The sequence below is a fragment of the Pavona decussata genome, unplaced genomic scaffold (assembly GCF_977016875.1).
Source record: "Pavona decussata unplaced genomic scaffold, jaPavDecu1.1 SCAFFOLD_193, whole genome shotgun sequence".
Lineage (NCBI taxonomy): Eukaryota > Metazoa > Cnidaria > Anthozoa > Scleractinia > Agariciidae > Pavona > Pavona decussata.
The window spans coordinates 1045331-1072967 of record NW_028145602.1 but is presented as its reverse complement, the minus strand read 5'-3'; the positions used below and the strand labels follow the sequence as shown (position 1 = coordinate 1072967).

The window sequence follows — 27637 nt, the reverse complement described above, 5'->3', positions numbered from 1 at the left end:
CGTAAAATCTACTACCGTCGAAAGTATGGCTTACGGCAAGTCGAGACGTTTAATAGCAATAATTAAGCTTTCTCCGAATACTGAATTGTCTTTACGCGGTCCTTCAATTACTGATCACAAACGTGGCGCATGGCCGGCAATAAAGATTTTCTTATGTAACTTGATTTGACTATCTCGGTGTACGCGTTATTTTTCTGTCAAAAATAAATACTAAAAACAAACAGAAGTTGTCCCACTTATCCGAAATCATCACCCGAATTATTCTTCACATGATTGCAGTGTGAATTTAAACTTGGTTACCAACGCAACCCTTCAATGTGTATTCAATATTGAAACTGTAATTATAGGAAAACGCTGACCATGAATTTTCAAAATCTAAATTTAGCGAAATGTGGCTAAAAATACCGTGTGGAGGAGTGTGTGGGATGTTGATTTAAACTGGGAGCGTGGGTGGTGTGAAAAAATAAAAACGAGGAAAAGGACAAGTTATTATGTTCGACTTTTACTATAAAGGAGAGCTTTTCCTGTTTTCATGTACCCTTTTTCGTTTCTTTTAAAGAGGAAAATCGTTTCCGTTGAATTTGAACGCCCGTTTCACCGATAACTGACGCCGTGGAATTTCCAGTTAGTTTTCTCCAGTTCAACCACTCGAACGGCAGATGTCCAAATCAACCAATGGCATTGCAGTATTTTTAAGAAAATGACTGTTATCACCAAATAAGCATTTTCGTTTTCTTACAAGTTTCTATGCTAAACAATCGATCATTTAAAACAAGAAGGCCAAGGATATCTCCGGCGAACAAAGCGAACTCTTGGGTTGAATTTTACGAACAAGTAGAAGCATTCACGACAATGTTGTCAGTCACCATCACCTTTGAGCTTCAATTCAAAAGCATTTTAGAGACCACAAGCGTGCTGGCTATTTTCATAGTTTCCGCCATCTTGCTGATAACCTGGAGGTATCGAAGATTTTTGAAACCGCGTAGAAATGGGAGATTTACGATGTTGGATCGAGTTCGGGAGAGGAGACCAGTTCCTGAGGAAAATGTGGACAACCAGTGGAACGAGGTAAAGGAGATATATAGCACGCCTTTTTTCTCTCTTTCTTCCTCTCTTAGTGCACACTGTGATATTTGTGTCTCTTAGAGTAAAATTGTCTACAAACCTGAACTAACACAAATCGTCTTTTTCCGACTGCTGAGCGAGAGTGTCAAGGAGTTTATGGATATTTAAAGTACTACGTTTCTTTGTGAATAATTTTCAACGTAGTTCGTTTCTGTCGAATAAAAGCTGAAACTTATAGAAAGCTTTAAATTTAAATTGCAAATAATGCAGTAGTCTGTTTGAAATTACAACGTTATTTTTAGGATTTTCTGAAATGAACTCAAATGAGTTCACGAACTTTTACTTTAGAAGAGTCTTAGAACATTTGAATGTGTTTTTTATCTAATTCGTGTTTTTGTTTCTTTTCCGAAGATTTCATCAGGTTGGACCTCTACAGTGATGTCTTCAAAGCTTGAAGAAATAAAAATTGACAACAAGAGCGAACAGAATATTTCTGAAGAGTACAAACGCCTTTGGAGGAATGTCATGCACTAGATGTTGATGGCAACGACATTCATGAACTACAAAGCTCAGACTGCATTTTCCATGCTCCGAATCTCGCTGACGATTCCATATTTTATGCTGATTCGCTGTGCTACTGTCTTTTGTACAAATAAATTTCCTCTAGTTTTTTATAAGCAATAAAGACTGTGTAGTGCTTTTGCATTGGTTGTAATCTTATCTGTTTTGCCGGCGAAAATTGAAGCTCTTTTCGGTGACTTTTGAAATTCGGAACCCAGAGATATCACTGTGATCCCCCATCTAGACTGCAGCTAGTTTAAGAAAATACGACTTTTCATCGTACAACCAAATTTGAAGAAGTTTTCAATTTTGTAACACTATTCCATTCTGGTTTTAGACATTTCGATGAAATTTTGCAGATGCTCGCATTGCCTTAAGTGTGACTTCGATAGTTTCAATTTTCGCTACTTTTGGGCGTTTCACTAAGGATGCCCCTTGCTTAATACCGCTGTAGCAGGGTAAAAAAATTGACAAAAATATATGTATACTACAGCCCTATATCGTGAAAACAGGCATGATAAAGCCCTCTTGATTTTATTTATTTTGTTCTTTTGTTGTACTTGTTGTATTGAATAATTGCCCAGAGTTTTCAAAAAATAGTGCAACTCCTTTTTCGGTGGAACCGCCTGAGTGTAGATTGGAAATTAAACTGAACTTTCAACGTTCGGTACTAAGTGTGAAACACGTTATGGTAAAGTTGCTAACACGCACGGCGTGAGGGTAAACCGGTTTCTCTCCCATGAAGCAACTAGGAGTATTGCTATCAAACAAATCGTTTATTCAAAACTCAGCACTTGGCAGTCTATGTGATTGAATTACATGCGCTAGAATTAAAAAAAGGTACAAAATATACAAAATTAAAATACTATGAAATTATATATATCTACATATACTCCACCGTGGATGAGATACTAGTCCATACAATACTTGTAGTTACGCGGGAGTAAGGAAACGCACTCAACGGTAGAGATTCCCCGAACATCGTCATTTCAGATAGACTTTCTAAAAGCCCTTTTCAATATTATTTTCCCTCTTCGTGACGTTCGTCGCTCAAAGAAGTCGACTTGTGGCAAGTCTACATTCCAGAGCGTAGTGCTTTTCATTAGTAGTATATAGGCTACGGTTTGCCAGGTAGCCAATCAGAGAGCCGGATTTCGCCAACGTAATCAAAATGGACCAATCAGGAGCGAGCAAATTGTCGTAGTGATGACGTCAAAAACAGTTGAAATGCCTTTGCACGTGATAAGTAAAAAAGGGGTATAGTCCGTAGCCAATCAGAGAGCGGGTCAAAGGTCAAACAAGGCAGAACACGTGATGTTCATCAACACAGCCTTTTTATGACTTTTTATCAATTGTACAAGTGGCACATTGCTCCATGATATCTTGGAGATGAGACTGTGTGGCGTAACTCTGCTGTCCAACCATAGTTCGCCTTTGGAGGCTTTGATCATTTTTCTGGCTTCCGATACTGGGATTTCCTTGCTGTTGCTCTTCAAAATTCTTCGTGCCCTCCTTCTGGTGATCTTTTTTCTTGGGAAAACAGGTCCATCCATGGTGGCCAGGGTACTCAAGGCATCCAGTTCATTTTTGATGGGTTTTCTCTTTTTCGTCTTTTTCCACCGACGCTGATTCTGGGTAATCTTCGTCGTCGAGAAGTAGGACCAGCCACGAGGGCTGTGGTACTCAAGGATCGTCGTGGTTTCCTTTTTTACCGTCGTGGTCTGTCAGCTTCGGCTAGGGCACTCATCAAATTGGCTGTATCTTGCTCAGATCCGGTGGTAGGAATGTCACTCAATTGATCAATATTGGTGAACTTTTCGCGCTGCATGTTGGATGAATCAGGTGGCGTCCAACCGTCCCAATCAGAATAGGGTTTCAAATCTTGATCTACCACTGTCCATCCGAATTTTAATGGAGTATTTTTTTACACAGATTGTCAATCAAAAACGAGACCATGTGATGTGCGTGCGATCAACGTTATCGTAAATCCTCGAGTCTGTGGGAAACCTATCCCGACGACTCGGAGGACATGCTAACTGCTTAAGTACACTATTTACAAAATTTCGTATATACACAGTTCACAGTACACTCACAGTTCCGCGTGCAAAGTGTAACGGCCATGTGTTCACAGTCGCTTGCTTTGCGTGTTTGATGGCTTCTTCGTTGTGCCAATTGAGTTTCAACATTTGGGCGAGCTCTTTAAAATACCATTTACAGTGTTTTCATTGCTTGCATCTCCTGAGGAAGTCGCATCCTGGAAATTGGCTCAATTTTGTGCACCATTGTGCGAATCAGTCGTATGAAAAACGATGATAGGGGCCACTGACTTTCATCTAGGCCTGGGTACTTGTGGCGGATGACGAATGTTAAAATGCGTTTCTGAATGACGCGCGCCATTACCTTTAGTTCTTGGTTGCTCCTGAAGGAGTTTTCCTTGGAGTTTAACCATTCGTGATAGTACCTCAGAAGGTGCTGCACCTTGTCTCTATCCATCCTGAACGGACTGCAGTGGGTTAGTGATAGGACATCTTCAGCTTCAAACGGTTGATCTCTTGATAAGTGAAGAGCTTCGCTCACATTCTTTGAGGCTCGTCTCAGGCCATGGGGTACTAGCTATACCCAGATTAGATCCGTTTTCTTTTAGTGGACTGAAGATCTCCATCTCGACTCACTCACTGAAACTGACTGACTGATTCATTCCTTCGGTTGAATAAGGTTCCTTTTCTCTCCTCGATCTGTATTGTGGGTAAGAGAAAAAAGAGGAGGGAGGGGTACCCCCCCTCATGTACAGGTCATGTGACCACGTCCTTCTAGAGAGAGGTGTGGAAACAAAAGGAGGTGACCAATCGCGATTTTTCATGACCTAATAAGAGCATGTCAGGTCGAACCGGATTCTCACCGATCGTGGTCTTTCATGACCAAATAAGGTCACTTTTTTCTGATTGGTCAGGTCATTTTATATAAGGCGCACGTATTTTGAAAACTATGTGATCGATCATGATCTGGGAAGAAGAAGACGATGGTGATGACGAACTTTTGTCAGAAGCGTTGGATCAGGCAGAGTTGCAGTTTGGTGGAGGAGATGCTATTGATTTTCAATTTATTCCTTACACGGATCGTCGAACGCTACGTTTTGGTGTGTATCGACGCGTGTTTACGTCTCGATTGTCTTAACCTCCCAGTGTTGGTGGTGTGAGAAGTGGAAACATTGCACAAAGGCTCGAAAATGGATTGCGACTAGCTGTGTTGTGTCAAGTGTTGAATGGTGAAGAAGAGGACGACGATTTTTTGTTTGTGAACATGTCCTCAAATCGATTGAGTCACGCTTATCAATCGCAACGTGTGTCCGTGGGTGAATGGCGTAGGAACGAAGCGCGGGGGGTGCCCATAATGGCTGAAATCTGATATCTCTGTGCAAGAGAAGTGGGAACTGATTTCGCTTAAGAAACTTCTACTTGTTTACATAATTCGGGAATGGCGAGTACCTCCTACTGTAACAAATTAATATTCATAAATGGAAACAATTGTTACAAGAGATGGAGGTTATCCCTGCAGCTGGTTTGTAAACCATCAGATCTACAACACCGATCCTTTTTTCGCGACATAGTTTTCTAATCCTGTTTATAATGCGACTTGATTTGTTTGTTATTCTTACCGACTAAAAAGTTAAGTTTTGCTTTCGACTACGCATACGACGCATACGCCATAAGGGTGATAAGTATCGCAGTCTCAGGTTTCACGGAAATGACAACAGCGGACCACTTTGGATCGTGGGTTCAGGTCACCTAAAAGGATAAAACAAAAGAGAGAAAAAATATTGCCCTGACCAGGATTTGAACCTGGGATACTGTGGCCTCAACACAGTGTCCTAACCATATAGGAGCAAAAAAGAAATAAAATAAAGTTTACCTGAAAAAAGCTAGTTTAAGAGGCTATGATTATACCCAGTCCCAAAACGAAATAGAAACCACTGAAATAAAAGGGGATAATGTTTAATACCAAAAACAAAAATACCTAAGTTACAAGCAGGAACGTGTTGCTCACACCCAAGTGGTTGAGCGTCACTGGGTTCTAAGAGCCATACCGCAGTTTAACCTATCAGGCGCGGCTTACAAATTCTTTACACCCTTCTGTAACTCGGGTATGCACACGTTCACAAGAGCGTTTGCTCCTCGTGTTCATGCGCTGGAAGCTCACGTCGAAACTTCTTTCATTTTTAAATGCGTTTATTTACGTTCGTTTTCCGTCAAACGGGCCTCATTTCTAACTTAAATCGTCAACTTGGCTGGTGTCTTCTTCTTCTTCGTCTGGGACTTGAAGCCTGTCAAAGACTCTGTTTAACAAAAATTTCCTTTTGTCCACGGTTGCTTCCGCAGCTTCTTCGTAATCCATAGAGTCCTCGTCCATGAAGCATGAAGGGTGTTTGTGAGTTTTTGATGTACAGGATCCCGCCTAAGACGACGAAACCACTTTAGATAGTGCAAATACAGCCTTCGAAACTTTCGCCTCCGAGCCGGTAATAGAAAATTCCGCGCTTTGGCCTTAGCGACCTCTCTAGGTTCTCCCTCTTCCAGAAACCGTTTCACTTCTATGACATAACTTGGATTTAGAGCATCTCTCACTTCTGCTCGCAGATTTTCCCAAAGATCACTGCTGTCAGAGTCGGAATCATTCTCCACGGTTTCTTCATCATCTTCGCCATCACTATTCATGCTTTCATCGTCGTTTCGTCATCTCCATTTTCTTTACCATCCTCTTCTCTCTTTCCACCTTGTTCGTCTCTTTCGACCTCAGGAAAGGCGGCATTCATCGTTAAATTCTCCTCTTGTTCTTTCTGTGAGCGTTTCAAGCAACTTTGCCTCTCGTGACGGTCTCTGTTGTAACTCCGACTAAATGATTTTTGACAATACTGGCAAAGATGTCCCATAGACCCAGGCATGTGTACTCGACGCCATCTGAACTCAAAATGAGAATGAAAAACTAAGACAATTGTTATATGGATCAGTCACTCATCAAAACTGTACTCTATGCAATCAACATAAGTGCCGCATGAGTATGAGCACGAGTAGTAGCTACTCATGAGCATGAGCAGTAGTTACTCGTAAGCATGAGAAGAGGGCAGTGGTTACTCATAAGCACGAGTAGTAGTTACTCATGAGCATGAGAAGAGGGCAGTGGTTATTCATGAGCATGAGTAGTAGTTACTTATGAGCATGAGAAGAGGGCAGTGGTTACTCATAAGCACGAGTAGTAGTTACTCATGAGCATGACAAGAGGGCAGTGGTTACTCATGAGCATGAATAGTAGTTACTCATGAGCATGAGAAGAGGGCAGTGGTTACTCATGAGCACGAGTAGTTGTTAATCATGAGCATGAGAAAAGGGCAGTGGTTACTCATAAGCACGAGTAGTTGTTACCCCTGAGCATGAGAAGAGGGCAGTGGTTACTCATGAGCACGAGTAGTTGTTACTCATGAGCATGAGCAGTAGTTAATTACGAGCATGAGCAGAGGGCAGTGGTTACTCATAAGCACGAGTATTAGTTACTCATAAGCATGAGCAGTAGTTAATTACGAGCATGAGCAGAGGGCAGGGTTACTCATAAGCACGAGTAGTAGTTACTCATGAACATGAGAAAAGGGCAGTGGTTACTCATAAGCACGAGTAGTTGTTACTTATGAACATGAGAAGAGGGCAGTGGTTACTCATAAGCACGAGTAGTTGTTACTCATGAACATGAGAAGAGGGCAGTGGTTACTTATGAGCACGAGTAGTTGTTACTCGTGAGCATGAGAAGAGGGCAGTGGTTACTCATAAGCACGAGTAGTTGTTACCCATGAGCATGAGAAGAGGGCAGTGGTTACTCATGAGCACGAGTAGTTGTTACTCATGAGCATGAGCAGTAGTTAATTACTACTCATGAGCACGAGTAGTAGTTACTCATGAACATGAGAAGAGGGCAGTGGTTACTCATAAGCACGAGTAGTTGTTACTTATGAACATGAGAAGAGGGCAGTGGTTACTCATGAGCATGAGTAGTAGTTACTCATGAACATGAGAAGAGGGCAGTGGTTACTCATAAGCACGAGTAATAGTTACTCATGGGCATGAGCAGTAGTTATATACGAGCATGAGCAGAGGGCAGTGGTTTCCTATGAGTATGAAGCACAAGTAATAGTTACTAATGAGCATGAGTAGAGGGCAGTGGTTACTCATGAGCACGAGCCGTTGTTACACATGAACATGAGAAGAAGACAGTGGCTACTCACGAGCACGAGCAGTAGTTACTCATGAGCATGAGGAGTTTCGGTGATCTGGTGACGTTACTCGGGAGGAAAATTCCGATGGCTATTCCACAGCCGCGCGCGAAAGGAAGAGGACGGTAAAGAAAATGGAGATGACGAAGACGAAGATGAAAGCATGGATAGTGATGACTTAGATGATGGAGAAGCAGTGGAGAATGATTCTGACTTCAGTGATCCTTGGGAAAATCTGCGTGCAGAAGTGAGAGATGCGCTAAATCCCACTTATGTCGAAGAAGTGGAACGGTTTCTGGAAGAGGGGGGAACTTGAGAGGTTGCTAAGGCCAAAGCGTTTAATTTTTTTATTACCGGCTCACAGGTGAAAGTTGCGAAGGCTGTATTTGCACCATCTAAAGTGGTTTCCTCGTCTTAGGCGGGATCCTGTACATCAAAAAGTCACGAACACCCTACGTCGCTTCATGGACGAGGACTCTATGAATTACGAAGACGCTTCGGAAGCAGCCGTGGACAAACGGAAATTTTTCCTGAAAAGAGTCTTTGAGAGGCTTCAAGTCTCTGACGAAGAAGAAGAAGAAGAAGAAGAAGAAGAAGACGCCAGAGAAATTTAGAGAGGTTTAGCATCGCGTTTATGGGAAACGGCAAACGCCAGGCTGAAATTTTCTCTTTGATGAAAAACAATGAAGCTTTTTTGGTTTAAGCTTATCACCACCCAGGCGGCGACAGCTAACGTACAAACACGAAAAAGAGAGAAATGAGTACGAAAAACACAAGTTTATACATTTTAGAACAAACAGCGGCTTGAAATTTCCCGTTTGGCGCGGTGATAGCCGTAAACGCGTTACTAAATCTCTCTAATGAGGCCCGTTTGACGGAAAACGAACGTAAATAAACGCATTTAAAAATGAAAGAAGTTTCGACGTGAGCTTCCAGCGCATGAAAGCGAGGAAAAGACGCTATTGTGAACGTGTTGCACGCCCGAGTTACAGAAGGGTGTAAAGAATGTGTAAGCCGCGCTTAATTGATAGGTTAAACTGCGGTATGGCTCTTAGAACCCAGTGACGCTCTACCACTTGGGTGTGAGCAACACGTTATTGCTTGTAACTTAGGTATTTTTGTTTTTGGTATTAAACATTTTCCCCTTTTATTTCAGTGGTTTCTATTTTGTTTTCGGACTCGGTATAATCATAGCCTCTAAAACTAGCTTTTTTCAGGTAAACTTTATTTTATTTCTTTTTTGGTCCAATGTGGTTAGGACACTGTGTTGTGGCCTTTTAGGTGACCTGAGCCCACGATCCAAAGTGGTCCGCTGTTGTCATTTCCGTGAAACCTGAGACCGCGATACTTATCACCCTTATGGCGTATGCGTGGTACGCGTAGTCGAAAGCGAAACTTAACTTTTTAGTCGATAAGATTAACAAACAAATCAAGTGGCATTATAAACAGGATTAGAAAACTATGTTGCAAATGAAGGATGGGTGTTGTAGATCTGCTCGTTTACAAACCAGCTGCAGGGATACCCTCCATCCCTTGTAACAATTGTTTCCATTCATGAATATTAATTTGTTACAGTAGGAGGTACCCGCCATTCCCGAATTATGTAAACAAGTAGAAGCGTCTTAAGCGAAATCAGTTCCCACTTGGCTGCACTGTTTCCTCTTGCACAGAGATATCGGATTTCGGCCATTCACCCACGGACACACGTTGCGATTGATAAGCGTCACGCAATCGATTTGAGGACATGGTTACAAACAAAAAATCGTCGTCTTCTTTTTCACCATTCAACACTTGACGCAACACAGCCCGTCGCAATCCATTTTAGAGCCTTTGTGCAATGTTTCCACTTCTCACACTACCAACACTGGGAGGTTAAGACAATCGAGTCGTAAACACGCGTCGATACACACCAAAAGGTCGCGATCAACGATCCGTGTAAGGAATAAATTGAAAATCAATAGCTTCTCCTCCACCAAACTGCAACTCTGCCTGATCCAAGGCTTCTGACAAACGTTCGTCATCACCATCGTCTTTTTCTTCCCAGATCATGATCGATCACACAGTTTTCAAAAATACGTGCACAGTTTTCAAAACTACGTGCGCCTTGTATTAAATGACCTGACCAATCCTGACCTGACCTGACCAAGAAAAAAGTGACCTTATTTGGTCATGAAAGACCACGATTGGTGAGAATCCGGTTGGACTTGACATGCTCTTATTAGGTCATGAAAAATCGCGATTGGTCACCTCCTTTTATTTCCACACGTGTCTCTAGAGGAACTTGGTTACATGACCTGTACATGAGGGGGGTACCCCCATCCCCCCTCTTTTTTCTGTTACCTACAATACAGATCGAGGAGAGGAAAGGAACCTTGTTTAACCGAAGGAGTGAGTCAGTCAGTCAGTTGCGGCGAGTGAGTCGAGAAGGAGATCCTCAGTCCACTAAAAGAAAACGGATCTAATCTGGGTATAGTTGGTACCCCATGGCCTGAGACGGCCCTCATAGAATGTGAGCGAAGGTCGTCACTTATCAAGAGATCAACAATTGAAGCTGCATGAAGATGCATGAAGATGTCCCGCTCAGGGTGAATAGAGACAAGGTGCAGCACCTTCTGAGATACTATCACGAATTGTTAAACTCCAAGGAAAACTCCTTCAGGAGCAACCAAGAACTAAAAGTAATGGCGAGCGTCATTCAGAAATGTATTTTAACATTCGTCATCCGCCACAAGTACCCAGGCCTAGATGAAAGTCAGTGGCCCCTATCACCGTCTTTCATATGAATAATTCGCACGATGGTGCACAAATTGAGCCAATTTCCAGGATGCGACTTCCTCAGGAGATGCAAGCAATGAAAACACTGTAAATGGTATTTCAAAGAGCTCGCTCCGATGCTGAAACTCAATTGGCACAACCAAGAAGCCATAAAACAGGCAAAGCAAGCGACTGTGAACGCTTGGCTGCAGAACTTTGCACGCTTAACTGTGAACTGAGTGTACTGTGAACTGCGTTTATAGGAAATGTTGTATATAGTATACATAAGCAGTTAGCATGTCCTCCGAGTCGTCGGGCTAGGTTTCCCGGACTCGAGGATTAATCATAAGGTTGATCACATGCACATCACATGGTCTCGTTTATGATTGACAATCTGTGTAAAAAATACACCATTAAAATTCGGATGGACAGTGGTAGATCAAGATTTGAAACCCTTTTCTGATTGGGACGGTTGGACGCCACCTGATTCATCCAACATGCACGAAAAGTTCACCAATATCGATCAATTGAGTGACATTCCTACCATCGGATGTGAGCAATATACAGCCGATTTGATGAATGCCCTAGCCGAAGCTGACAGACCACGACGGAAAAAAAGAAAACCACCACGATCCTTGAGTACAGCAGCCCTCGTGGCTGGTCCTACTTCTCGACGACGAAGATTACTTAAAATCAGCGTCGGTGGAAAAAGGAAAAAAAAGAAAAACCATCAAAAATGAACTGGATGCCTTGAGTAACCTGGCCACCATGGATGGACCTGTTTTCCCAAGAAAAAAAAATCACCAGAAGGAAGGCACGAAGAATCTTGAAAAGCAACAGCAAGAAAATCCCAGTATCCGAAGCCAGAAAAATGAGCAAAGCCTCCAAAGGAGGACTATGGTTGGACAGCAGAGCCACGCTACAGTCTCATCTTTAAGATGCCATGGAGCAAAGTGCCACTTGTACAATGGTTTAAACGTCATTAAAAGGCTGTGTCGATGAACATCACGTGTTTTGTCTTGTTTGACCTTTGACCCGCTTTTTGATTGGCTACCGACTATACCCCTTTCTTTCTTATCACGTGGCAAAGGCATTTCAACTATTTTTAACGTTATCACTTCGAAAGTTTGCTCGCTCCTGATTGGTCCATTTTGATCACGAGGGCGAAATCCGGCTCTCTGATTTACTACGTGGCAAACCGTAGCCTATATACTACTAATGAAAAGCACTACACTCTGGAATGTAGACTTGCCACAAGTCGACTTCTTTGAGCGACGAACGTCACGAAGAAGGAAATTAATATTGGAAAGGGCTTTTAGAAAGTCTATCTGAAATGATGATGTTTGGGGAATCTCTACCGTAGCGTGCGTTTCGTTACTCCCACTTAACTACAAGTATTGTATGGACTAGTATCTCATCCACGGTGGAGTAAATGTGCATAATTTCATAGTATTTTAATTTTTATAGTTTTTACTTTTATTAATTTTAGCGCAAGTAATTAATCACATAGACTGCCAAGTGCTGAGTTTTGAACAAACGATTTGTTTGATAGCAATACTCCTAGTTGCTTCATGGAACAGAAACCGTTTTACCCTCAGGCTGTCCGGGCCGGCAACTTTACCATAACGTGTTTCACACTCAGTACCGAACGTTGAAAGTTCAGTTTAATTTCCAATCTACCCTCAGGCGGTTCCACCGAAAAAGGAGTTGCACTATTTTTTGAAAACTCTGGGCACTTATTCAATACAACTAGTACAACAAAAGAACGAAATAAATAAAATCAAAAGAGGGCTTTATCAGGCCTGTTTTCACGATATAGGGCTGTAGTATACATATTTTTTTGTAAATTTTTTACCCTGCTACAGCGGTATTAAGCAAGGGCACCTTACTGAAACGCCCAAAAGTAGCGAAAATTGAAACTATCGAAGTCACACTTAAGGCACTGATGTGAGCATCTGCAAGCTTTCATCGAAATGTCTAAAACCAGAATGGAATAGTGTTACAAAATTGAAAACTTCTTCAAATTTGGTTGTACGATGAAAAGTCGTATTTTCTTAAACTAGATGCAGTCTAGATGGGGGATCACAGTGATATCTCTGGGTTCCGAATTTCAAAAGTCATCGAAAAGAGCTTCAATTTTCGCTGGCAAAACAGATAAGATTACAACCAACGCAAAAGCACTACATAGCCTTTATTGCTTATAAAAAACTAGAGGAAATTTATTTGTACAGAAGACAGTAGCACAGCGAATCAGCATAAAATATAGAATCGTCAGCGAGATTCGGAGCATGGAAAATGCAGTCTGAGCTTTGTAGTTCATGAATGTCGTTGCCATCAACATCTAGTGCATGACATTCCTCCAAAGGCGTTTGTACTCTTCAGAAATATTCTGTTCGCTCTTATTGTCAATTTTTATTTCTTCAAGCTTTGAAGACATCACTGTAGAGGTCCAACCTGATGAAATCTTCGGAAAAGAAACAAAAACACGAATTAGATAAAAAAAAAAACACATTCAAATGTCCTAAGACTCTTCTAAAGATTTCAGAAAATCGTAAGAATAACGTTGTAATTTCAAACAGACTACTCTATTATTTGCAATTTAAATTTAAAGCTTTCTTTAAGTTGCAGCTTTTATTCGACAGAAACGAACTACAGTCGGACCTCTATTGAGCGGCCACCCTGGGGACTTTGAAAACTAGCCGCTTAATAGAGGTTGGCCGTTGAATAGAGTTGTCGAATACAGCACTTTACTGACAAAATAATAATTCGGGACTTTGGAAAGTGGCCGCTTAATGGAGGGTGGCCGCATAATAGAGGTCCGACTGTACGTTGAAACTTATTCACAAAGAAACGTTGTACTTTAAATATCCATAAACTCTCTGACGCTCTCGCCCAGCAGTCGGAAAAAAAAAGATTTGTGTTAGTTCAGGTTTGTAGGCAATTTTACTCGTGTTTATCTAAGAGACAAAAATGTCACAGTGTGCACTAAGAGAGAAAGAAAGAGAGAAAAAAGGCGTGCTATATATCTCCTTTACCTCGTTCCACTGGTTGTCCACATTTTCCTCAGGAACTGGTCGCCTGTCCCGAACTCGATCCAACATTGTCAATCTCCCATTTCTACGCGGTTTCAAAAATCTTCGATACCTCCAGGTTACCAGCAAGATGGCGGAAACTATCAAAATAGCCAGCACGCTTGTGGTCTCTAAAATGCTTTTGAATTGAAACTCAAAGGTGATGGTGACTGACAACATTGTCGTGAATGCTTCTACTTGTCCGTAAAATTCAACCCAAGAGTTCGCTTTGTTCGCCGGAGATATCCTTGGCCTTCTTGTTTTAAATGATCGATTGTTTAGCATAGAAACTTGTAAGAAAACGAAAATGCTTATTTGGGGATAACAGTCATTTTCTTAAAAATAATGCAATGCCATTGGTTGATTTGGACATCTGCCGTTCGAGTGGTTGAACTGGAGAAAACTAACTGGAAATTCCACGGCGTCGGTTATCGATGAAACGCGCGTTAAAATACAACGGAAACTATTTTCCTCTTTAAAAGAAACAAAAAAGGGTACATGAAAACAAGAAAAGCTCTCCTTTATAGTAAAAGTCGAACATAATAAATTGTCTTTTTCCTCGTTTTTATTTTTTCACACCATCTACGCTCCCTTTAAGTCAACATCCCACACACTTCTCCACTCGGTATTTTTAGCCACAGTTCGCTAAATTTAGATCTTGAAACTCATAGTCAGCGTTTTCCTATGATTACAGTTTCAATATTGAATACACATTGAAGGGTTGCGTTGGTAACCAAGTTTAAATTCACACTGCAATCATGTGAAGAATAATTCGGGTGATGATTTCGGATAAGTGGGACAACTTCTGTTTGTTTTAAGTATTTATTTTTGACAGAAGAATAACGCGTACACCGAGATAGTCGAATCAATTTACATAAGAAAATCTTTATTGCTGGCCATGCGCCCCCTTTGTGATTAGTAAAAGAAGGACCGCGTAAAGACAACTCAGTATTCGGAGAAAGCTTAATTATTGCTATTAAACGTCTCGACTTGCCGTAAGCCATTCTTTCGACGATAGTAGATTTTACCAATGAAAGATGATACGACCGATGAAATCGCCAGTTATTATATGACAAATACAATAAAATAAAATAAAATAACTTAAAAAAAGAAGAAGAAAAAAAAAACGTTGAAAAGAACTTTTAGAAGGTTTCTTAAACCGTTTCAATATTAACAACGACAGCGAGTTTATATTTTTGGTTTCTTAATATCCTTTTTCAATTGTCAAATAGGATTCTTACAAACAGCAGGTGCAATTAAAGCTTTTTACGCTGCGAAATAATTCTGATAAGGTACCTTCGTGATGATAGCCTTAGCAACACTGATTTCTATAAATTTTCGTTACGATACGTGATGAATTCGGTTACGCGATGGCTGCGCGTAAGTGAACAGACCAATTAAAACGCGAGGAAAATAATAAACGGCAAGCTGGTAAAATACATGGACATTAATCAGACGTTCAAAAGCTTAAAATAGACGGACGATTTATAGACATATTGAGTAATTGTTTAGTTGAATTAGCATGGTGTAGAAAACGTGCTCCTTCTAGCTCTTCCATCCATCCAGTTTACTTATGTTGTTTTCTCTTGATTGCACCAATTTCAATAGGTTTTGTTTCGATACTATATATTTCGTATTTGTTATGCGCGCGAGAACATACAGCACTTAATAACAAGAGCAAACGGGTGAAATTCACATGCAGAGAGCTTGCCATATGTAAATGAATATGAGTAATAGCCAAGGACACCAAAGCGAAAGTCTTGAATAATTGTGCAGTCACTTTGAGATAAGAAAACTTGAATTCCGTCTATTCTGCTTCTTAAGGCACAGTATTCCTTAGTTTATTCATTGACCACGCACCACTTTGGGAAACGTCTTGACTTTCAGCCTGTCGATTAAATCGGTGACGTTTTACAATATCTCGAGATTCATATTTTACTAATAAAAGGCAGTGTAACCGAGATAAATAAAGATTGTCATCGAAAAAAAAAGGCCCGAATTTCCTAACTTGTCGGTTTGGTAAAAAAGTATCGGTAATACATCTTTTAGTATATGACGAATTCAACACGGCGTCTCTTCAGCATTTCGAGTTTTCTCGGGACGGTTTGTTTGAAGTTTGCATCGCCCACTTTATCTAATTATTGCTAGCAGCATTATGGATTTACTCTATCGCTAAACAAACCATACAAAAGGCTCCCTCAAACAAACCAGTTTTCGGTCCCAAAGAGTGATTCTGTTTCTCAGGTTACCTTTATCTAAATACACTGCAAGAAGCATTGAATTCACGATTGGCAACTTCGTTTTCAAGTTTCAGACATTTTGCCCAATTAAATATATAATGCGCCTACAACCAAGCAAGACAAACAGTGGTATAAATTACGTGATAGAGTTGTCAAACTGGACCGAGCACATGTCATCAGTAAGCCTCGTTCCCAAGGATGACCTTGGGAATGACGTTGGTCCTCAGTCATCCAAGAGAATGTGACGTTACCCTCTTATCGAATCACTCTACAGGGGCGCTGGGAAATCACCTTAAATGATCTGAAGCAACGTATGAAGTAATACGACTCAATGATACACCTAGCAGTTAGTGTACAAAAGCGCAAGAAATACCGTTTCTTTGGTCGGTTTTCATTTTTTATTTACTATTCTTGTTTGTTAATATCATCGCTTGATACCGGTTCTAAACGATGATTCTATAAAACTACGTTTGATAGCAGCGAACAACAACGCCATCAGTAATATCGCAACAACATCTTCAACAAACTTGACAGTTCGTTATTTGCATAAGTTGCTGTCACAGGCGAAGTTTATATTTGAGGCTGCAATCCATCTGAAATGACTGCAAAACTGTTAGTCCGTGTTATCAACACGGTCTTTCTTGGAAATCAAATGGACTTACAGGCGAACCAAAAATATAATTCCTGGACTTTTCACTGCCTTTGAGGTAGAATGTCGAGTTATCCTGACTAAATAAAAAAACAGGCGATTTCACGGTTTCCATGCCATTTTGGTTAGGGAAAAATGGATAAAATTAATGAATTTTGTTCTAAAGTTTTTGTGTTACCATGGTGAAGATAAAGTAACGATAAAGATATCGCAATGTATGAGATTTTGGTGGCCTTTAATTTGAACCTCTGTAACTCTGCTCGAGATTGACGGAATCTAAGTTACAATAACATCGAAAATTTAGAGCACCTTGGAGGTTAAGACGTTTGCAAACTGTCATTAGAAATCGTTCCCTATCGCTTGTAATTTCACGACAAATTGGCATATTTTAATTGTAAGAGCTTGTATTAAGTTCTAAACGTACATTAAAGGGCACTTATGGACAAGCCTGCTCTTAAAACAAATGCAATTTAAAATTAATGAGATACAGTCAACTCTCTCATAGCGACCACTTCTCGTAAGCGACCACCTCCCGTAAGCGACCACCTCCTAAACAACCGTTTTGTTTCTCAGTTAAATACTGTTTCAAGAGCTCTCTCGTAAACGACCACCACTCAAATTTCTTAAGGGACCGCGACCACTTTTCAGGCCAGAAATTACACAGTCATATTCTTTTGTTTTCTGTTTCCGGTAAGCGACCACCCAACATAATCACGTATGATCGCTTGTAAGTCATTACTCAGAAGTGACAAAAGTTCAATTTTGATGACGCTTTCCCGGACTGCTGACAGATAACGACAGTGTACAGACAGAGAAGATGGCTATAATTAGATCTGTAGGTAAACGGGAATTGTGACAGTGATTTGTTCCAAAATGGACCATGAACCATGTTATACAAAGTTTTATCAGAAGAATGAATAGATGTGAAAAAATCAAATAAATTAGTTTCTATTTGCCTAATTTTAGCTGCTAAGGTAATATTTTTATGTAATTAATTAATCAATCCTCCATTAGGCTTAGTTTGTTGTTTTTTTCCCGTAAGCGACCACCTCCCATAAGCGACCACTTTGTCGTGCACCAAGGGTGGTCGCTTACGAGAGAGTTGACTGTATTCGCTTTCAAAATCCAAAGAACAGACCATTTCCCAGTTGCTTTGAACCATATTATGAAAGCGATGCTAAGTGCAAAGTTTTTGTTACGAAAATTAGTTTTCATTCATATGCAAACAAAGCTAATTTTCATATAAAAAGTTTTGCACTTAGCCTCGCTTTTATAGTGAGGTTCACAGCAACTCGGAAATGGCCTATTCGAGCGGTGTTATGGAAGTTCAAAGTCGGCAAAAAATCCAATCTCGTACCTTGAAAACTAGCGATGTTTTCGTATCCGTCACGGTGTCATTTTGATATTTTGGCCTTCAGTACGTTACACGATTCAGCTAGCAGAAGGAGAGACCTCCCTAAAGCATTACGCGATAGCAAAAGTAGCTAAATTCGAATATAACGAAGTTCTTTACTTTTGGAACTTTACGATTTTCTCAAAAGAATGCCACTTCAAATTCAATATACAACGAGTGATGGGTTGTATCAGCGGTCAACACCTGGCTTTGTTTTCAGCATGCGCACCTCTTATCCCTGCAGCGCGGAATAGTTCGATATTCAGGTTTGACGTTTCACGAAGTGGAAGAAACACATGTATTTTTATGAACTTCTGAAAGCGGTTCTAACGAGTAACATTTTATGTCGTTTAGGAATTGTGCTCCACTTAGTACAGGCAAATAACCATAAATTTCGCCAGCCTTCTTGGCGTCAGGCGAAGTCAAGTTTTAAAAAAGGATATTCTAACACAGATACCTTTAAAACTACCTTTCGCTGCTCGAAAATATAATATATATTTATCACTAAAAATGATCTGCCGGTAGAATAAGCAGAAAATACTGACGCTTAACTGAAGTTTTTCTCGCACATCTTTTCACATTGATTATGCATAGCCGAGACGCCGGTGTTAGGTCAAATTCAGTATTTAAAATAAGTGTAATTTCCGTGTTAGGCTAAGTAGTGATACAATTCGAAACAATAATTGATTTTATTTCAACAGACCTAGAAGACTTCTATACACTGTTCAAATATGAGTATTTATCTCTTTCGGTTTCGATTAAATAGCGTCTGAGTTACGGAATATTTTTGGAATCGTACGTGGGTGGCCTGCTTACATTTCACGTGGAATCACATAACGTTAAACCTCACCTAGTGAGGCAATCCGTTCAAATATAATACGCCAAATAGGTTATTCCCTAGTGAAACAAGCTCAGTGACAATTATTACGCTCTGAAGACATCTTGTAAAGTCTTTATTGAGCACTCTCAAGTTGTTGCTTGGATACGGTCTCGAGCCCAAGGAGCGTGGCCTCAAAACAGTGTTCGCTCAACAGCAATATCAACAAGTTTTCCAAAATAAAAACTATAGCCAGATAAATACGACTGAAAACCAATGCGCGCAAGCCACCGACGAGTCATTTTGAAAAGCATTTATTGACCCGAACCCGAACTGAGAACTTTTACTTTTACCGAAAGCCATTATAGGAACATGAAGAATCGGTTAATTGAAATATTTCTGTACAAATTTCAAATCAAACTTTAGCATAAACTGTCATAAGCGCCCGAACATTTCACCCGATAGAGGCTGCAGCTCGAGTGATGTTTTTTTATTAATTCATTTACTTTTTTTAAACAAGAAATTTGCCAGTTCAGAAAGGATGTGGGTCTTGTTATTAAAAGTAAAAACACATTAGCATTAACACGTCTATCTTCATTTTTTTTTTTCCTTTTTTTTTGTAAAACGACAACCTGCTCTCGAAAAATTTCACCACACCCCCTTTTATGTCTATTGTCTTGAGCTTATCAAACAGCCCGCTATTATCATGGATGAACATAGACCATGTAGTCTCGGTCAAGGTTATTATTCCTATTTACCTTCGAGGTTTTGCCCTCAAGGTTATTATTTTTATTATTTACCTTCGAGGTTTGGCCCTCAAGGTTGTTATTATGATTATTTACCTTCGAGGTTTTGCCCTCAAGTTTGTTATTATTATTATTTACCTTCGAGGTTTTGCCCTCAAGGTTGTTATTATTATCATTTAACTTCGAGGTGTCGCCCTCAAGGTTGTTATTATTATTTACCTTCGAGGTTTCGCCTAGCCTGTTCGAGGCTCCTCCTAGAGAGATGCGCGAAGGAGAGTGCGAGGGGACAAAAACGAGGAGGGAATGGGGGAGAGAAAAAGAGGGAAAGAAGAGGAGCCTGTAATCATTTTCTTAAACACCTCATGCCGGTATACCAGCTCCCGGTATACCTTCTGATTGGTCAGTTTTGACAGTTCACACATCACACGAAAGATATCGCGAAAGAATCTGAAAGAGTCAAAATGGCGAGTGTGTCACACGCACGTGGTTTTGATGAGCTTAATGCAGTTTTAGAGAATTGTCTTCGAGATTTTCCGCATGTTAAAGTACTCAGGAAGGAGCAAATAGCTCTCGAAAGCGAGGGACAACAATGATAAGCTTTGAAAGACGAGGATCTGTTAGACACTCATATCCGTGATAAACAAACATCCTGCGGCAGTTTCAATCTTCCCGCAGCGATATACAATAGCATAACCATGAATTCATGAGTAAAGAAATCCACGGATCCTGTGTCTTCACAGATAAAATTTGTTTAGCACTACCTGAAATCTTGCAGTTAATCCGAGCCGATAAACTTTAACAAATGATCAAAAGGGAAGAATCTCTTATACAAAAGAAAAATCGCTTAAAGACATGCTTGTAAAAGCAAAACTGAAAAGGCTTTTTATCAAAACAACGGACACACAGTGGGAGTCGTGCAGGTCTGTTAACGGAATAACCCCATTTTAACATTAAACGTGCCATAAATTCTGGCCAGGGTCCTTTCACAAGTGAGGCAGCTGACGCTGGAAAGCTCTTCGTTTCTTAAGAGCTTGCAAAGACACAACATCGGCCAACACTAGACATGACTAGAGTCTCGTCGCTCGATAACGTTGCGTTAATAAGTTTCTTATTTCGAACGGCGTTGAACAAGGACACCCGAGGAACTTTCGTTCCAAGACACGTCAAATTTTTTTGGCAAAATCTACAGGATTTTGAGGGTTGAAATCCCAAACATGGAGAACCTTTCGGTGTCCGCGACATGGAAGCGATGTATGAACAACCGCCCGAACTCGAGAACTCGCGCAAGTAATCGAAACCCGTGACAATGAATAGTTTGACATTTTGACATGTTGACACATTTTGGAAAAAGTGGGCGGCATGAGGTGTTCAATAAAATGATTACAGGCTCCTCTTCTTTCCCTCTTTTTCTCTCCCCCATTCCCCCCTCGTTTTTGTCCCCTCGCACTCTCCTTCGCACATCTCTCTAGGAGCCTGGAACAGGCTCAAGGTTATTATCATTATTTACCTTCGAGGTTTTGCCCTCAAGGTTGTTTTATTTACCTTCAAGGTTTCGCTCTCAAGGTTGTTTTATTTACCTTCGAGGTTTCGCCCTCAAGGTTGTGTTAATTTTGCCTCTGAGGCTTTGCCCTCTGTTTTCTTTTGGGCCTTTATAGGGCTTGCTGGTGCGTCGACTTTTTGTCTGACATGGCTTGTCCCTGCCCACTGATTATTATTATTATTATTATTATCATTTACCTTCGAGGTTTCGCCCTCAAGGTTGTTATTATTATTTACCTTCGAGGTTTCTCCCTCAAGGTTGTTTTATTTACCTTCGAGGTTTCGCCCTCAAGGTTGTTTTATTTACCTTCGAAGTCAGTATTCTGACGAGCCTGTATGGTAATAAACTGCTTATGTCTTCGTACAAATGAATGGCCTAGAATGAGCACCCTTGGTGTACGCGATGTGACATTAGAGAAGGCCATATCCTCAAGTGGGGATGTTAAAAACGTCTAAAAATACTTAACTGAAGTGACGAATTTCCCTTGGATATGCGCCTTAGTTCACTGTTGTATGATCTAGGCCAAAGAGGACAAATGATGGACTAACCGAGCCTTATGTAGGGTAATTAGCTAGAGTATCTCCTTACTACCACCCGAACGGAAGCCACAGAACAGATGCACTGATAAGGCGCATAAAATCATTTATTTGTTAAATAAATATCCTTTCTTCGTTGTCAACTCTCTGAATTCCAACGTTTTAGCCATTGACTATTCCTTTGGGCTTTTTCTTTCGTTTTCTAATAAATTTTAAACTTAAAATTAGTAAAAGAGTTTCGTCGAACAGTACTCTACAGATATAGCGGGCTCAGCCTTGGCCATCGGTTTATCAACAGAATTAATGCGTGCGCCCTAAAACCGCTTTGACGATTGTAAGACTAGCCCTGTGCAAACATGAAAGACTTGACACTTTTTATGCAGAGTTTCTCTTTCTCTTCCTTCTTTGAGGAGTCAAGAAAGACTGTGCAGGCAGAGTCGAAAATCGTAACTTAAGGACGGTGTTTCCTGAACTTGCGATTTAGTTGAAGTAAGCACATTTTAATTTTTTGAAGTAAGTTTCTTCACAGTAAAAAACGCACATCCGGGCTATCTAGATTATATGAGGGACTCAAAAACAAAGTGAGCGAACCCGAAAAACCCAGGCCTTCCCGGCTAAGAGAGTCGGAGAATTCTGGAGAGGAGAATAAATAACAACGCCAGTCAGATATTCTGGCCGAGTGTCAAAGGGGTGACCCTTGCAGAAAATTTCAACTCAGGTGTAATTTGAAACGAAACTGGAACAACGATACTGAATTAAATGCAAAAGAAACATATCCTTGAGATGACATAATCCGACGACGGTTTCAGATTTTAACCGCAAGAGAGGCTCGCTTGAGCGACACTGAAACGAAGATCTTCTCTATAGTGTCCAAAACTGTTCAAACATTGGACAAAGAACCTCGTCTTTAATATGAAATCGATGCTAAAGCACCGGGAAGAAAATATGAATGCTTTCTCCCAGGAAGAATGACTAAAATCTGTTTTTAGCGATTTGTATACTGATGTAATCAAATGATGACGAGTGAAATTATTTCCTAATTTCAAGAGTATACCATTTGATTACCTTTTAATATTATGGATGACAATTACGCTCACAATCGTGGTCGGCTCCGTCTTGTTTACACACGCAGGCAAAAAACCGCTCGAGTACTTTATCCAACTGCTCAGGACGGACCGTCTCAGGGTTTTTCTCAAGGCCATTTTCATCACACCAGTTCTCAAAAACCTTCACCCAGTTTAATTGTGCTCTGTGGCGTATTTAGGTTTTCAGCAGCGTCTTTTAATGCCGTACCTTCTTTCATCCGTAACATCTTTAAACCTGGACACCATCTTGGCACTGAGATATAGGGAACGTTGCCATAGCAATTTCGTAATTTCACCGGCATGTAAAGTTATAAATTAACGCTGAAATTTCGCACCAAAATTAAGGAGTAATTTGTGACCCATTATATTACTCCAAAATATGCATGAGGAACTTGAGAAATTGGCCAATTTCTTCATTTTGCAATCCATTTCCATCCAAACCGTCCACAGCCAAAAATGAATCATACTAGTTTCTGTGCACTGGTAGGGTTATTTTCAACAAAATTGTACTATTATTCTAACGTTTCCATCGATACAAATATGATTTTTCGCTATTGAAAGTGACACTAAAAAAAGGCGACACTGTTCCTTTAAAATTATATATTCCGTTTTTTTTGTTTCGATTAAATTATTCACAGGAGCGTTAGTGGCTATTAATAATGTTTACTTTTACCTAAGCCAATTTGCATGTGATAGGTCGACAAGATGACTTTTATGGTTTTGTGTTTTACATTTATTTGCATAAGAAAACTCATTTTCTAGACAAATGTTGCTGAAATAAAGGAAATAATGTCTCCGTTAATTTTGACAACCTGTCCTCTGTTTCATAAAATAAAATGAAATTCATGGTGGTTGTCCACTTCTGGTGGGAAACGATAACGAGACTTTTGAGTGATTTTCGGCGTGACGCCTTTCCTAACACCAAGCTGTGCAAATACCAACTAGCACTTAAAGCCAATGTTTGTACTTCAACAATCTGCAGCCGTTTGTGGATTATCGGGGAATGACAGTATCCAACCGCATTTTCAATTCGGATTCGAGTCAGTGTCAATACTGAAAATACCCTCATTAATAAGGTATTACTGCACGCGCCAAGCAAATTAAAGTACCAACGTACGGCTCTTAATGTATATCACACGATTTAGATTTGTCAACGGAAATTGTCCTAAATGTCGCACGGACAAAACTAGTCCAATTAACTGGGTCTTAACTGTTTGATGGGTTGAAAGGGTACTTTCCCCTAATCGAGCAATAATTTCATCCTTTACACTGGATTTAAATGGTTTGAGTAGTTATTATGTTAAGAATCTACTTGTATTTCTATGCTGGCATAGTAAATTAATGGCAAAATGGGGACTGCGAACTGCCCGAGGTGATACATTATCACTGAGATCAGAGAATACTCCATTAAACTTTAAACAATAGCACCTAAAACTGACAGACAAAGTTCCCTTTCGTTACAATTGTTTTGATATACAGCTGCCAACAGCTCGCCCATATTTCATACCAGTCCAACCAGCAGCGCGCTACAGTAACTTGTGGATAACAATAATTCAAACATACCGAGAGCTCATTCTCAGCCATTCATTCCCGAAAGTGACCGACCTTAAAAGCTGTGTAAATCGTAGTTGTGGTCCACCGACTTGGAAATTAAAAACAAACTGCTCGTGGACAGCTGTGGAGAAGAAACTGTTTTAATCATTGGGGACGCATTTTTCGGCGATTTTGATTTTCTTTGAAGCGGATGGAGTCGATTGAAGTCTCTCCGTGCTAAACTGTGGTACAAATATAATACTCGGTCGTGTTCTCGGTTTTTAAGATGAACGTCAGCCAGCTTAACGGATCCCATATTGTTCCACGCGTTTCTTCCGAAGATATAGTTTTCGCCGCATTGTATTCGTTCATCGTGTTCTTCGGCGTTTTAGGAAACGCAATCGTTATCACCGTTGTTCGAAAAACGCCTTCGATGCACACCACAACAAACTATCTGCTGACAAACCTAGCCGTGGCGGATTTGCTTACTTTATTGCTTTGTCCGGGCATGTACGACTTCGTTATAAACCATTTGAACATTCACCCCACGTTTGGGAACATCATCTGCAAACTTTTTGCTGGAAACGCGATTGTTTGCATCACGTTTGACGCCTCAGTATTGACGCTTTGCGTTGTCGCCGCAGAACGTTACGTGGCTATTGTCAAGCCGTTCAAAAGCGCTCGCTGGAACATAACACCGAGGAAAACTGGTTTGGTTATAACTCTGATTTGGCTCATGGCATTTATTCTAACCTTGCCGGACAGTTTATGGACCAAATACGACGCTACTCACGCTTCTCACAAGTATCCCTGCACTCGCCCGTGGACCTTGAATCCCAAGCTAAACGTGAAAGCTTACATCATCAGCCACTGCCTCGTTATGATCGTTCTTCCTTCCATTTTGATCACGTTTTGCTACCTGTCCGTTTTAAAGGTGCTAAAATGGGACTTAGCGGATCCTGTGATAGATGAGGCTGACAAGAATAACATGAGAAGACTTTTGAAGCTTCTTGTCTCGTTAGCGGTAGCCTTTTGTCTGCTTTGTCTTCCATTCGCGGGATTCTTTTTGTACGTGACAGCGCTTGGTCCTGAACAGGTGGAACAGGATTTTAAATCGCTGTTCCTGACGCATAGAATTGTCCGTGTTTTAATATTTTTTAACTCTTTTGTTAATCCTTTTTTGTACGCCGCTCAAAGCACAAATTACAGAAAGGCACTGCAAAGACTCTGCTTTAGCCGAGTTAGTGAAAATATGGAGAGTGAAACGGTTAGCCTGAGGAATAGGAGGGCGAAAAATGAAGAGAAGGCGTAGCCCGTGGGCGTGAACAACTTATTTCTATCGCTATTTGCTTGCATTTGAGAGAGACGTTTGAGAAGTGAAGCTGACCGCAGCGCAATTAAATCAATACCAAACCATGAAAGTTTTAGTCGTACATTCATTAACATTACATCAGCAAAAGACTTCAGTCTATGTTAAAACGACTGCGGCGCATATGTGAAGAGGAGATATTAATGGTGTTGAGTTAGCAAAGACGAAAGACTGGAACAGAATACTATCATCGTAGCCGATAAAGGGTAAAAATGTAAAATTTATTTAATTTGTGAGAGTTTGGAATCAAGCACGATCTCTCGAAGGGAACTGTCTGGGATACAGTCACAAAAAACAAGAGCAGAGTAGAACGGAATATTTATTATCGTCAATTTGTTTAATTCAAAGCACCAAAAGATGAAGGGTGAAAATGTAACTAAATTTAACTGCTGATACCATGAACACAGTAGTGCTAATAGCAGCTGTTTCGTTATGTGTTAATCAGAAATCGCTGAATAATTAACATCTTTTCTAGTAATGCACGAACGTCATTATGGTTTTTCATTTCCCTCTGCTCGATAATGATGTTCGAAAGATCGAAACGTCACACCTCGTTTCAAATAACGTTGTTGTTTTTTTTTTTTTTTTTTTTTTTTGTCCAGTATCTTCGTCCTTTTCACCTGCTGCCCGGCCTTCTGCGCTGGTTACATTATAAATTATCATCTTCTTTTTTTTTTTCAGTGTTTATTAGTATTTAGTCTAATAAAACTAAATCCCTCCATGAAAAACTTTTAAATTTACAATCCTAGATCGACATCCCTTTAATTCATAATTCATTATCTTTCCGTGGTTTTTGCCTTACTTACTACATGTATGGAATTTTTATGGACTTATGTCAAACATCCTCTTAAGTTACTTCTGTATTCGGAATAATTAAAAATTTCGCCCTACAATATTTTCCAAACAAATATCAGTCATCAAATACTAATTTCAGGGGCGATGAGCCTACTCGGGAATTAAAAAACAGCACAGTAGCCAGGACGTGGAATTGGTTGCATGAATTAGACTTTGAGACTTGGTAATCGTAATCAGATAACATACAAGTCTGCGAACATTTAACGCCGTTATTTTTGCTCATGTCGCGGCTTAAAGTCTAGACACATACTCATAATCGACGCAACTGATTACTTATTTTCTTACTGCTGGGATTAACATTATGTTAATTCAGTATTTATTATGTGTAAAGTGAAATGGCAGCTTCGGCGGACCCATCACTTTGAGATGGATTCCTGTCTACACGAGATTGCCACTAAAGAGATTCAGAAACATAAGCCGAGATTCATGATGCAGTTATTACTGTGGGAATGGCTGGACGCGTCAAAGTCCTTAAAAAGCCTAAAATCCTGCAAAAACCATGTGGAATGCCAGGGATCGAACGTGAAGAATACTCTGTCTGAACTTGATAAGTGATAAAATAGTAATAACAATGAACCGGCATCAGTCTCGTACTGTTTATTGAACAATACAATACTTTATTGACACTCCCCATAAGGGTTTTTCAGTGACAATTTGAAATCATAATCAAGAAATAACAGTTAAAAAAAACTGTACATAAATAAATATTAAAAGTGTAATTGATTTACAGTAAGTAATTAAAAATAAGCTAAAACTGGTGACGGGGTAGCTCATCGTAAAAAGTCTTTTAGCAGATACTTTCTTAACTTACGCTCAAAACTATTCAAGCACTGGCTAAGCTTAATTTCAGGTGGCAAATTATTTCATATATTAACAATTCTATAACAAGAGGATCTCCGCCCTGTTTTTAGTTTTAAAAAGTAATGGGATATTCAATTGCTGTGAACTTCTAGTCGCCCGTCCACTTACGTTACCTCTAAAAATAAATTTATTACCTAAATACCCTTGGGCCATGCCCGTCCGGGATACAAGTTAAAAGTCATAACGGCATCCCTAAAGTATAAATTGGTATTTACTGGGAACCACCTTAGGCTCTTTAACACTGAAGTTACATGATCGTATTTCTTAGTATTACTAACTACGCGGCAGCAAAATTTTGAACACTTG

The 27637-nt window shown here is 40.2% G+C and overlaps 1 protein-coding gene and 1 long non-coding RNA gene across 2 annotated transcripts; both read left to right on the top strand.

The window, feature by feature from the left end:
* The first annotated feature begins 885 nt into the window (after positions 1 to 885).
* On the top strand, positions 886 to 1676 carry LOC146461931 (uncharacterized). The gene is made up of 2 exons (XR_014857295.1): positions 886 to 1068; positions 1477 to 1676. It is a non-coding gene; the product is annotated as an uncharacterized LOC146461931 (long non-coding RNA).
* Positions 1677 to 23330: 21654 nt separating this feature from the next.
* LOC146461930 (neuropeptide Y receptor type 2-like) lies at positions 23331 to 27228 on the top strand. Its single transcript, XM_085086357.1, has 2 exons — positions 23331 to 26183; positions 26314 to 27228. The coding sequence occupies exon 1, from the start codon at positions 24533 to 24535 to the stop codon at positions 25556 to 25558; it is 1026 nt and encodes a 341-aa protein (XP_084942483.1). The 5' UTR covers positions 23331 to 24532; the 3' UTR covers positions 25559 to 26183; positions 26314 to 27228.
* The last annotated feature ends 409 nt before the right edge of the window (positions 27229 to 27637 follow it).